Source organism: Bos grunniens, chromosome 10 (genome assembly GCF_055505025.1).
Source record: "Bos grunniens cultivar Pamir isolate PY7600 chromosome 10, Bosgru_T2T1.0, whole genome shotgun sequence".
Taxonomy (NCBI): domain Eukaryota; kingdom Metazoa; phylum Chordata; class Mammalia; order Artiodactyla; family Bovidae; genus Bos; species Bos grunniens.
The window spans coordinates 44,559,160-44,572,730 of NC_141174.1; the positions used below are offsets into that span (position 1 = coordinate 44,559,160).

At 36.3% G+C, this 13,571-nt stretch overlaps 1 protein-coding gene across 6 annotated transcripts in view; it reads right to left on the minus strand.

Moving 5' to 3' along the window:
* The window catches only part of DMXL2 (Dmx like 2), a 167,588-nt gene that overhangs the window by 48,712 nt on the left and 105,305 nt on the right, over positions 1 to 13,571 (minus strand). For all 6 annotated transcript variants that reach the window (XR_015134477.1, XR_015134478.1, XM_086320931.1 and 3 more), the window contains exons 16-19: positions 10,536 to 10,655; positions 8,112 to 8,339; positions 4,319 to 5,995; positions 989 to 1,099 (exon numbers count right to left, since the gene is read on the minus strand). Coding sequence is in view for 4 of the 6 variants with exons in the window: in XM_086320931.1 (XP_086177057.1) it covers positions 989 to 1,099; positions 4,319 to 5,995; positions 8,112 to 8,339; positions 10,536 to 10,655 (2,136 nt within the window). In the remaining 2 variants the exon portion in view is untranslated. The remainder of the gene's footprint in view (positions 1 to 988; positions 1,100 to 4,318; positions 5,996 to 8,111; positions 8,340 to 10,535; positions 10,656 to 13,571) is intronic.

Genomic DNA, 13,571 nt, shown 5'->3' on the forward strand with positions numbered 1-13,571 from the left:
CTTTCTGAAAGTAGCAATACTTCTAAGTGTTAAGAATTTTCAAACCCTTTGATTCAGTAGTTTCACCCCCAGAAAACTAATATGAGGAAGTAATTAGATATATATGAATATTTATATGTAAAGTTGTAAGGTCATTCAGTAGCATGATAATTCAAGTAAGAAAAAAAGCAAAATTTGTATTTTTAGAAAAAAATTAAGGATAGATGAATTATAGTTTAAAAACATGATAGACTATTAGACAGCTGTTAGAATCATATTTTCAAAAAAGCATTTATTGACGGTAAAGGGTAAGTACTATGGGTAAGAATAATGAACTATAAAGCCTGACATTCTAGGTCCTACAATACTAAAACATATTTTATGGGGCTGTATCCAAGATGCTGGTTTCAAAAGGGACACAGCCCACTACACTGGAATTCTAATTCAAACTCTAACAACCTGTGTCTTGCCAGGTCACTTTAAACTCTACAGTTTTGATTTTTTAATCTCTAAGTTAGGGGGCTGATATAAGTCTATATATCTCACATCAGCATATGTGGCAGTGTGCTGGAAGTATGCAAATCTACTGGGTTATTATGTGACAGATGTTCCTGAAACATTAGCTTTAGTTGTGAGTAAATAACTTATAATGCTTATATTAAAGTAAACACAAATAACAATGCATAGGGCAAAATTTTTAAAGCAAGGGTATCAGATATCATAGAAATTCAGGACCACTTTAGGTTATAACACCAGACTACCCAGTTTACTCCTAAATTACTATGACTTTTGATGACTGAAGTCTGAGAAACTGAGCCAGATGAGCAAAAGTCACAGAGTACAGCCGAAAAATAACACAGTTAAAGGGTAAGTGGGTACCCTGTGACAGGAAGATCTTAAGGCTGGTGATGGGTATGCATGTGATGACTTATCTAACGTTTATACACAACAGTGAATACACCAACCACTTCAATATGAAATAAAAGTTGCACAAAGGTTCAAACAATACCTTGATGAAGTAGCTGTACTCGGTATAAAGGAGGCAGCGATGTCAAAAGGCAAGTGTGCAAGCGCATCGCCAATAAGTACCGTAAACCACACTCATCCAATGTGTCTCTTCCTTTAAAGACAATATAAATTTAAGGAAAAAGGAATGCAACAGGTCATAAACCAATGGAAAGTTAGAAAATAAACATTAAATAATAATTTACAAAAAATACGTATGAGTGTATTCCTTTCTGAATACTTCAATATCTTTATCAATGCATATAGCTTCTCAATAAGTACATGTATATAATAAAATGGTCAAAAGAAAAAGTTTGAGAAAAATGTAAGCACCTATCAGTACAGGTAATAATAGTACTTAGAGCTACTCATAATAAAAGAAAAGGAAAGAAATTTTGAAATCCAATAAAAAGTAATAGGTATAATTTTAAAAAATATTCCCTATGAGAATTTTTCCTATTTTAAAAACTAGGAATTACATAGTCAACTTATTTATTATATAATTAAACAGGTTAATATTTTCTAGATTGGTTAGCTCAAATGAAATACAGTACTATCCATATTTGAAATTTGACTCCTCAGGCTAGTGTTACCAAGTTAAGGTTGAACTCCAATTCTGATCTCACAAATTTGCTCTTAGTCAAAAGTTGAGCAGAGGTATGAAAGCATGATAAGTTAACTCAAAATTATAGCCACTGTTGGATAAAAGCAACAGAAAAATACTAACAGCACCTAGCCCAGTAACTGCCACTTAGGAAGTACTCAAGAGTATTGAATCAAATATTTTCTTGAAGAAAATAAAACATTTTAAACTGTCAAAGTTCCAGCTCTACTTCCCATCAGCTGTATTTGTTCATACACTCATTCATGTATCCATTCAACAAATTAAGCATCTGCTACATCGGAGGCACAGTTTAGGTACTGCAGATTGGGCAGGAATAAGGCAAGGTCCCTACTTCCAGGGTGCTTACATCTTAGGAGACAGGGAGAAACAACAAAGAAGTAATGTGTCTAGTGGAAAATTAATGCTACAGTGAGAAATAAAGCCGGACTGGGAGAAAAGGGAGTGCTGGAGTAAGAGGGTTCTATTTTATATTATGCAACCAGGGAAGAACTTTCCACCAAGATGACATTTCAGCACAAATCTGAGGTGGTTAGGGAGTGAAGGGTGCCTAAATCTGGAAGACAAGTATTCTGTGCAGGGCAAACAGTATGTACAAAGATGTTGAGATGACTGTGCCTGGTGTGTTTGTGGGACAGCAGGGAAGCCAATGCAGTAGAGTGATGTGAAGACAGATCACCTGGAGCCTTGAAGGATTTGGCTTTTTTTCTAAAGTGAGATGGGAAGCCACCAGTGTTTACTGAGCAGAGGTGAGATTTAAGGTGATTTTGTTTTAGAACAATCACTAGTTCCCATGTGAGGGACAGACTGAAGTAACAGGAATGAACCAGTTTTAGGAGCCTTTGTCAATAATTAGGCAAGATGTGACAGTGACTTGGACCAGAGTGGTAACAGGAGAGGTGATGAGAAATGTCTGGAGTCTCCACACAGTAGAACTAACAGCATATGACAATGGACTAGATTGGGGCGTGAGAGAAAGCTGAGTCCGGAATACCTCTAGGTTGTCTCATCTGAACAATGGAGGGATTCACTTACTTAGAATCCATCAACTGAGATAAGTAACTATTTAATCTCTGAGCTTCAGTTTCCCACATGTGAAATGGAGACATTCATTCCTGCCTCATCTACCTCATGAAAGTCTATGATAGGAGGAACAATTTTTATATCGCCTACTTAAGGATACCTCATGTGAAGAGCTGACTCATTGGAAAAGACTCTGATGCTAGGAGGGATTGGGGGCAGGAGGAAAAGGGGACGACCGAGGATGAGATGGCTGGATGGCATCACTGACTAGATGGACGTGAGTTTGAGTGAACTCCGGGAGTTGGTGATGGACAGGGAGGCCTGGCGTGCTGCAATTCATGGGGTCACAAAGAGTCAGACACGATTGAGCAACTGAACTGAACTGAAGGATACAGTTTTATACCTGAAAATCTAAACTATTTTTCACAGATTGTGACATAGCTATTTTCTTAATACCCCAGAGTAATATCTCTAATATATACTAATAAATATTAAGTTTGAAACAAAGGCTTAAGGCTCTTCTGGGAAGAATCCTGCTCTACTGCATACAACCTCATAATGATTCAAAAAAGTTTTAATTACTAGAGTTATAAAATAAGTCATAGGCAAAATCCTCTAAAAGTCACTAGTTATTTTAATCTACAAAAAACTTTGGAGACACATTACAAGGGCCTAAGTCTATATGAAGAGAGATATTCCAGGTAGCTTTGAGGAACAGACTTTTTTCCTCAAACTTGTAAAACCTGTGAAATAATTAAAAGAATACAGGCTTGGAGGCAATGATTTATCCACATTTGAATCCCAGTTCTGCCATTTACTATCTATGAGATCTTATATGTTCCTGAATCTCTCAGTATCTTTCTCTAAAAAAATCAAGTATAATAATGGCTACCTACTAGCAGATTGTTGTGATACTTAAATATGATAAAGTACATGAAGCTCCTGGCACATAGCAATTGTTCACTCCTCCACAGTATTTACTGAATGAATGAATGATCAATCATTTTCGGTATCCTTTGCTAATGTCATGATTTAGAATCAACACCATTACCTTCAACTATCTGCATAAAAAAGAATGGAATCTAGTTTCAGGAGGTAGCCAAAATTTTTCTGGTTACAGAATGAATTAAGCAAGACACGCGTTACATTAAAATGTATGAAAACCTCTTTCTCAAGACTTTTTGGAGAAAATTAGGTGATTATAAAAAAAATTATTTATACCTAGAAATGTGAAGATGAACAAGTTGTGCCGGGGGAGTTGTGGGGGGGGGGGGTAGCTCCTTACAAACCTGGTGGTTCAATAGTAAAATTAACAAATGGACCATTTTTATCACTAAAAGCAAAATAAAAATAAACCATTTTTATTTTTAAACAGAATCAATCTGTTAAAAAAAAAAAAAAAAAGACTGTATGTCCAAAATTATATAAGAGTTTCAGGATAAAAACTCAGGTGAGGATACACACAGATATCACAAATACATAAGTTATGTGCACAAGTCAGAGTCTACCCCAATTGTCTTTTCTTTCACAACTGATCATATTACCTAACAGTAACTGCCAACTAGAGAGAACATTTCCCTGTAAGGTTTAAAGAAAGATTGCAATTTAATATGTGAGTCATTATATAAATAACACAGACAGTTAGTTCTACTGACAATAACTTTCTAAATTTTTAGTGAGAGTATTTACCTGAGTAACTCTTATCTCTGTTCTCATCAAGCTCAGTACTGGTGGTAGCCACCGTGTCAGCCAAAGCTACAAGGAACATCTGCTCCAAACGGGTAAGGCCTGGTAGACTTGAGTGCATGAGATGACTAGAAAGTACCCTAGCATGTTCTTGGCCAAAGTAAGCTGGTCCATATTGAGAAAGATTTATTACTTTTGATTTGTTGTCTCTCTTTTCTGGCTCTAAGTCGATATCATCCGTTGTTATATCCTGGATTTGGAACAGCTCTGAGTACTGGTCCTCTGGTTGACTTTCTGCATGATCTTCACAGCTCTGTGGCACTTTGGTACTTTCTTCTGAAACTCTGTAGGTTGTATCTTGATCAGCAGCAAGCAATGCATACAAGGGCAGTGGAGGAATAGAATCTATCTCAGTATAATCCCGAGTACCATCTTTGCCTATGGTGACTGTATCCTTTGCCGTACTGCCACTTACACTAATGGTTCGAGAGAGGTGTCGCTTAGTGCCTTCTCCAGCATCAGCATCTCTAACTATTGCAACTTCTCCTGCAATGCATTTTACTAAATGAGAGAGAATAGCTTTGGCCCTGCGAACTTTCCCTAAATCCATCAATTCCAACAGCTGGGTGGGATGATACTGTGGGAGAGTAGGGGAAAGGACATGCGCAGCTTCAAATAAGCCACCATCTTGAACTACAGTTGGTGAACAAAAAACATCATCAGCAATAGCTGTTCCTTCAGCAATACTTTTTCTTGACAACATACTAGATTTAAAGGCAGAATGATCTTGTATTGCTGTCTCTTCTGCCTCAAAACCATCAGTGTGAACGTCTCCAAATCTGACAGCGTGCTTCCACTGCGCATATACATGCATTTCACAATCCATTCCTACCACCAAGATCCCATCTCTTACCCAAGAGAGAGAGACAGGCAATGAAGGTGTACCATCAACAGAGGACACTAAGTCTATAGATCTAAGAAGAACCCATCGTGACCTAACTCCTTGCTTGATACTTCCACCTAGTGGTAAAGTAATGACAGCTACTCCATCCTTACTATTGGTTTGCTCAGTCACAATTCCTGAAAGCCGCCCATACATGAAGATATTAGCACCGACCCCCACTGTGAGAATGTGGGAACCATCTTCTTTTGATACCCAGTCCAAATGTACTAAATGTTTGATATTCGGAATAAGGTATCTATCCTTGCTCAAAAGTTCATCTGATTTGCTGTACACAAAGAGATTACTGTCAACACTGACCCTTGAATCAAGTACACTCCCAACTTTGACCAAATCATCAAGATGAATTGTTTGTTCTAAAACCCATTCTGACCCTCCTGTAGATTCACATTCGAATATGCAAACATGCATGGAAAATTCTTTCGAAACAAAACCATTGTGGTGGATCAGCTGTTTGTAAGCCACTGCAAGGCGACCCGTGTATGAACAGCTAACAGCAACTGGTCTTCCCACGATGCTCACTGTACTGCTATTATCTTCTCCTTCATCATTCATCAAGGGCCATCTTCTCCAATGATAGGTTTCCTTCTCATCACTTTTACACTGTAGGTTGGTTTCCATACAACATTTCCAGAAGCGTACTTTATTGTCAGAACAAGTTGTAACGACTAAATAAGGTGCAAGGCACACTGGATAAATTGAAGAGGAACTCAAATGGCCTTAAAAAAGAAAAAGTAGGTCATCATAATAAGAGAATCACAAAATAATATGTTAATACTCAAAGTCTAGAATGTGATTAATTCAAATCCACTATGAGCTTGTTCAGAATAACTCTGTAGTCCCTTACTAAATCAAATATTTCATTAAAATACAACTCAAAATCAATCAAACAAGTCAAAGTTTAATCAATCAATAAACCTGTTTTCTGCTATAAATTACATCTTTACCACACACACTTCACTGGAATTTCATGCTATATCTTTTATCACTTTCATCATAAATACATTAACAGTCATTAGAATTTGCCCTTCAAATTCCTCTAACTGGCCCTCAAATAATCCAGACACTAGATCTACTCCACCACAAAATGCTTTCAGTCAACCAGACAGACATTAGATCTCACCTTTTTCACAGGTTTAATTCATGCTCTCCTAACAATGAACTAGAACCATTTATTCCTGATGGCCAAAAGATTAACACTTCCCATTTATTGTCAACTATAACATGAGGGGTAACAGTGATTAAGATTGGTTGATCTTAATCTTAAGATTGATCAGAAAGCCTGGATTCAAGTTCCAGTCTATCAACGCCTTCCTAACAGTAGGAAAGCCACTTAAACATTTGAGTCTGTTCTACCTATCTAATGGGGATTATGTTACTACTTCCCTTGGAGTGTTACTGTCCAGTAAGATGTTTTAAAGCATTTTATAAATTCCCTGCAAAGTAGAATTTATCATTATTAATTCTAATAAACTTATTTGCATATATCATAAGCTTTCCAAATACTTTGAAAGTTTCAAAAGCTAGGGATGAGTAAGAGAATTTCATACTCAAAATCATTCACCACTAACTGGAATAGTCTTGAAACTCTGATTTTGATTCTTCAAAAACACTATTCTAGGAACTCCTCAATCACAAATTCCGCAAGTGACAGATCATTTTAAACTCAGATGTCAGTCCTGTTCTCCAAACTATTTTATCCACCTTGCTAAAGTCAGTATCACTTTAAGCAAACCAAACTATAAACTTGTATCCTATATTTTCCCCCCAAAGTATCTGCCAACTCCTGTTCAAACATACTTTATAATAACACAATGTGGATGAAAAGCCTTAATTAAAAAAAAAAAAAAAGCTTCAATAATTCACATATGAACATATATGTTCTTTGCAATTTTGCTATCACAGTATTCCTATTTATAGGGGGCTTCCCTGGTAGCTCAGATGGTAAAGAATCTGCCTTCAATGCAGGAGACATGGGTTTGATCCCAGGGTCAGGAAGATCCCCTGAAGAAGGGAATGAACGGCTACCCACTCCAGTATTCTTGCCTGGAGAATTCCCTGGAAACCACAGTGCAGGCAAGAAACCCTGCATTAAAACATCCACACCATAGTCTGACAAGCTGATTGTATTTATTTTATATTTATCACAGGAAATAATTTCTAATATATACATATTTCTAAAAAGATGCATCATTAGTAGAAAACAAATCTTTCTTTTTAATTTTTTATTTTATACTGCAGTGGTGGCTCAGACAGTACAGAATCTGCCTGCAATGCAGGAGATGTGGGTTTGATCCCTGGGTCAGGAAGACCTCTGGAGAAGGAAATGCTTACCCAATCTAGTATTCTTGCCTGGGGAATTCCATGGACAGAGAAGCCTGGTGGGCTACAGTCTACGGGGTCACAAAGAGTCGGACATGACTGAGAGACTTACACTTTCTTTCACTTTTCACAGCTAGGTAACAATGTTGTGATAGTTTCAGGTGGATAGCAAAGGGGCTCAGCCATATATATATACATGTATCCATTCTCCCCCAAACTCCCCTCCCATACAGGCTGCCACATAACACTGAGCAGAGTTCCCTTTGCTATACAGTAGGACCTTATTGGTTATCCATTTTAAATACAGCAGTGTGTACATGTCCAGCCCACACCCCCTAACTATCCCTTCCTCCATCCTCCCCCAACTAGTAATCATAAGCTCATTTTCTAAGTCTGTGAGTCTGTTAGAAAACAAAACTTTTAGTGTCAAATTTACACCTGTTTCAGAAGAGACATCCATCTTATGCACTGAAGACTGCTCTGAGCTACAAGTGTCCAGTTTTAACATCTTACCTGCTGAAGGTGTTGCTCTTATTACTTCAACTCCTACTGGGAGATCAAGAGGTTGGCTATATACCAATCTAGAACTCAGAATCAGTTTACTAGCAGTTTGAAGGTTGGCAATTGATGAGGAATGTGACATGGGGCTCATGCTAGGAGAGGTTTCTGGAGAAGAGTCTACATGCTTCTGTCCAGGGACTGAAAGTAGACTCTCTGATGAAACACCTTCTGAAGCTTTAGCTTTGAAAACAAATTATGAAATAGATTACTATCATTTCTGTGTACATGAACTAGAACAATACTTTGTTATAATATAAGAAATATAGTTTCTTCAAAGTGTTCTGGAGACAAGATCAATTTTAAAATTTTCCTTGAGAGAATTTTCTTAAACTATTTCACCCTTTCTTAGCATCATCAATTACATCACAGGGATACTGTCAGTGAAGAAGCACAACATGTAAGATACAGGAAAAAAAAACTTATGTTCCCTAGTTTCACTGTTTTCAACCTTGAAAACACATCAAAAACTTGAGGAAGCTTTAACATGAAGATTCTCAGGCCTAAACATAGAAACACTGACTCAGTTGTTCTGGGGTAGATTCCAGAAATCTGCATTAATAAGCAGCCGAGGTGTTTCTGAAAGAGAGAGGTCATAAATCAAATTGACAAATAACAAGGTACTGACTCACTCAAGAGATGAAGAAATTTAAACTTGGAAAGCTTAATGATTTTCCTAAGCTCCTATAATTAGCTAGTGGCAAAGAAGACACTAAAATACCCGCCTATCAACTATCAAACACTGAAACAATAAACACGATTTCAAGAACATAGGAAACTTCAGACAAACTTCAGACAGTACTAGTAGAATGGCTTTGTAAGCACAGTGATCTTGATCTTTGTTTAAAAAGTTTTCAGCTTTCGCATTTAGGTGAAGTGAAAAATCTCTAAGCAGATTTAGTTATTTGTGCTTCTGTGACATGTATGAGATACTCTGCAACATTTGTTTATTATATTTGTATGTTCATCTCACCCTCTGTCCCCATCTGGTAGGTTAAGAATTCTCTTCCTTGAGGGTATTATATAAGTGAAATAAGTCAGATGGAGAAACATAAATATCATATGGTTTCACTCATATGTGGAATATTTTTAAGTAATAAATGAACAAATAAAGACTAACACAGAAACAGAGAAAAGATTGGTAGTCACCAAAGGGGAAAGAGGATGTGTGTGTGGGGTGGTGGGGAGTGAAACGGGTAAAGGGAGTCAACTCTATGGTGACAGATGGAAACCAGACTTTTGGTGATGAGCAAACTGTAGTGTATATAGAAGTCAAATTAACTATTGTAGACATGAAACTTTTATAATGCTATCAACCAATGTTACCTCAATTAAAAAAAAAAGAAATAAAATTATCTTCCTGACAAGATTTTAGATCCCTCTACTCCTGCATTTCTGTGAAACAACACATTATGCCAAGAATTAACTCCAAAGGCTTTGAAAAGATTTGGGGATTCCTCCTACCACAAGAGGATTAGGCTCAACCAGGCATGGGTAAAGGTTCTACTGCATCATTTGACTTTTTCAATGCCAGTTCAGGGCCCAGTTAGAACTGCTATTTACATAGTTACATGATGATGTTGATTACCAAGGGAACAAAAAACATATACACTAGTATTTTTCTGTAATGTTTAGTATGTATAAAATCATTAAAATTATATAATCATCAATTTTCAAAACTCTCAAAAATTTTGGATTAATCAATTTACGGCAGATTCAGTTTGATAAGGCTAACCATGCAATTATTCATTTAAATTCTCTCTCAGGAAGTCAAAGTTTGTTTTAAAAAGAAAGATTCATAATCAATTTCTGCACTTCATATTACACATCTTCTGGTTTGAAAAAACATCAATATGAACATGAATGGCAAAAGTGTGGCTGAAATTTTTTTTTAATCACTGCTGCATTTCCTAATATTCCACAAAATCAGTTCCACCCTTTTGAACTTCAGAATCACATTTTTCTAAATAGAAAATCTGCTTCTTTTAGATATGCTATAGCAAATATGCACAGCATCAGATGACAGTGTGTATTAACCAACAAAAAATTATAATATTAATTTTACAGGCAAAACTGACTTATAGAGACATGGTATCTAGAACAGAGTCATAATAGACCTTTAGTACACACTAATTAAAAATCAATCAAATTTATTAATTTAATATGTCTCAATGAACCCATTTGGTTTGTTTTTAGATTAACCTGTTTCAAATTAACAATTTATGGCCCTATAATTAAAAGTTTGGCATATACATACTTCAACTCAGCAATTCAATTTACAGTTCACTGGATCATCATTTTAACCAACCTAAAGCATGTCCAGTAAAAATGAATTTATCTCACATTGTCTCTACATAAAATTGTTATATAATTACTTACCTAAACATGCCTGTATGGATTTAAGATGAAGGTGCCACATGTGGAGAATAGAGCAATTATTGCTGTCCTTTTCAATTACTACTAGAAAGAACTTTTCTGAAAATGGTGGTGGCCGATATCCTATTGTTAAAGGAAAAGAAATATTTAAGTTAACATGTTTCTATAGGCAACCCACTCCAGTACCCTTGCCTGGAAAATCTCATGGACAGAGGAGCCTGGTAAGCTACAGTCCATGGGGCCACAAAGAGTCGGAGACGACTGAGTGACTTCACACGTTCACATGTTTCTATAGGGTTAAGAGAAAGACATTTGTTTAAACAAAATCTCTTGGTATGTATAGAAACTGGAAGGAAAAGGAAGAAAAGATGTTTAGAAAGTTTTATATCTTTTGTGCTGAAAGTTAAGTGGCTATCAAAGACTAATGGGGCTATGTCATTAAGTACAAAAGCCAACATGAATGGATGCCTACTGATCAAAGATGGGACCATCTGAGCAACAAAGAATAAAAATGAACACAATTTATTAAAACACATTCATAAAAATACCAAAAATGAGAGGGCACTTAACAATAAATGAGGAAAGGAAGGACAAGAAGGACCGAAAGGAAGAAATGAAAGGGAGAGAGAGAGAGAAAGCAAAGCAAGAGAGGGAGAAAAGCCCAGGAGCAAGTCAGCCTCACTGGATGCCCCTGGAAGTAAGTGGGGCACCAACTCCTTAAATGGAAAACTGGAAATTAAATGCAAAGAATGAAGTAAACATATATTCTGCTTTTTCTATATGTAAGATAGCATTAAAAAAAAATTAACAGTCATGGATGGAGGGCTGATCGTGGTGGTACCGAAGAGACTTTTTAGAAATTTTACATTTTATGAAAAGATTATTTGTGAACATAATTTTTCCTGTTGACAATTACATTTTTCATATAGGATAATGAGATCTACAAAGGACAGCAAAAACTTTCTTGAAAAATGTAAACCTGTACATTATATGAAGTTATGGGCGTGAGACTTTTGAAAACTGTAAAGCACCACAGAATTTAAAGAATATTTCATTCAATGAAAAGAAAGAATAGAAAAAAATGAAAACTCATAATGGCAACTCATTGGGAAGAAGCACTGCTAAAATGCAAATTGTGGCCTCTGAATACCATGCTCCATGGGAAGGAACAATTTGGGGGCGGGGGGTGACTCCATTCTTGCAAAGGCTATTTACAAGAGAAGGCTGGTATATCTTGCTGTGCCTGAAAGAAAGCAAATTATCAAAACTAATAGGGTTGTGTCAAAAGGACTCAGGACCAATTCAAAGTATCTTTACCAGTCTAATATAGGACAATGTGAACACTAAAATTATTATTGTACTCACTGAAATATGTTAAGTATATAAAAATTAATGATTGATATATCTTTGTATGCATATTATTCAATAAAGAGTTTTTCTAAAATGGGTTCATAATGACACACAAAGTAAAAAGAAAGACAACAACATTCATCCATAACCACCAGCAGGAACCTGGGAACAAACTCCTTTGAAATCAATTAAAGAGAAAGAACTAAGCACTTACTCTGACTTTTCTAAAAAGAACTCTATTTCAAGACAGCCAAAAAGCTCTCGTGGATAAGGAAAAGCTTTTCCTTACAAATGCTTTCCAGCTAATAAATAAATGAGAATTAATAAAACTAGAAAATCATACTTGAACAATCCTTAATGAAATAATTGACTGAAAAGCAACAATATCAGTGGAAGAAACCATGAGATAATAGATTGCTGGCATATTTTACACTGGCGCCACCAGGTGAATTTTCTGAATCCTAGCATCACTAAAAATGAGACATCCTAACATTCTGTTCTTTCTTATGTCCTTCTGTGATGGACATAAGAGTTCATTTGCACTTCACAGGAAAAATTTTAAATGACATCCACAAGTAACTGGTCAGAAAAACTGCTATAAAATAACTTTCTCTAAAACAAATTAGTGGCATGATAAGAGCATAAAGGGGGATTGCTTTAGCTTAAAAGACTCCTAGAAATGAAACATTATGTGTGGACTCTATATGGATATGGATCCAAACAAATTAAGAACCAACAATGCTGGGCTTCCCTGGTGGCTCGGTGGTAAAGAATCTGTCTGCCAATGCAAGAGACACGGGTTTCATCCCTGATCTGGGAAGAACCCAGATGCCATGGGGCAACTAAGCCTATGCACCACAACTACTGAGCCGATGCTCTAGAGCCCGGGAACTGTAACCACTGAGCCCGTGAGCTGCAGCTACTAAAGCCTGTGCTCCGCAACAAGATCGGCCACCACAATGAGAAGCCCGTGTACCACTAGAGAACAGCCCCCACTGGCCACAACTAGAGAAAAGCCCACGCAGCAACAAAGGCCTAGCACAGCCAAAAACAAAACACTTAACAGTGTATACCATGCAGCAGGGTAAGGGAAGAGGAGAAGCACACATGTCAAGTCCCTTAAGAAAACAGCTAGAAAATCAAGAATATTTAGGGAACTACAAAAACTAAAGGAGACATATATATGCCTATGGCTGATTCATGCTGATGTTTGAGAAGATGTTTGAGCTAGCCTCAAAGAGTACAGGAACTCACTCTGATTTTCCACTAAAGGAAATCAAATTAACCATACAAATTCAGTAGAAATGTCTTCCTTAAAAGTCTGTACATAATTCTGTGATAAAAGCTATACTCATGACCTTCTAATACTTACAAGCTATAACCAGATAAAATATCTGGAAACTCTTTGAAAATTAAAAACTATTCATCACAGAAAATGAATTCTTAAAGTAGGACATATCTTTCCTGTCTTCAAACAGAAAGTATTCTACTCAGTATGTTCTATTTTCAAATTTCACTTTCAAATAGAACATGAAAGTTCTATAATTACAAAGTTGTAACCTCTAAAAGGAATATTTTAAGCTAAATAATAAAAGTTTAAACTAAACAGCATATGGTTTACATTTTTACATTTTATTTTTAATTGGAGGTTAATTTCTTTACAATATTGTGATGGTGTTTGCCATACAT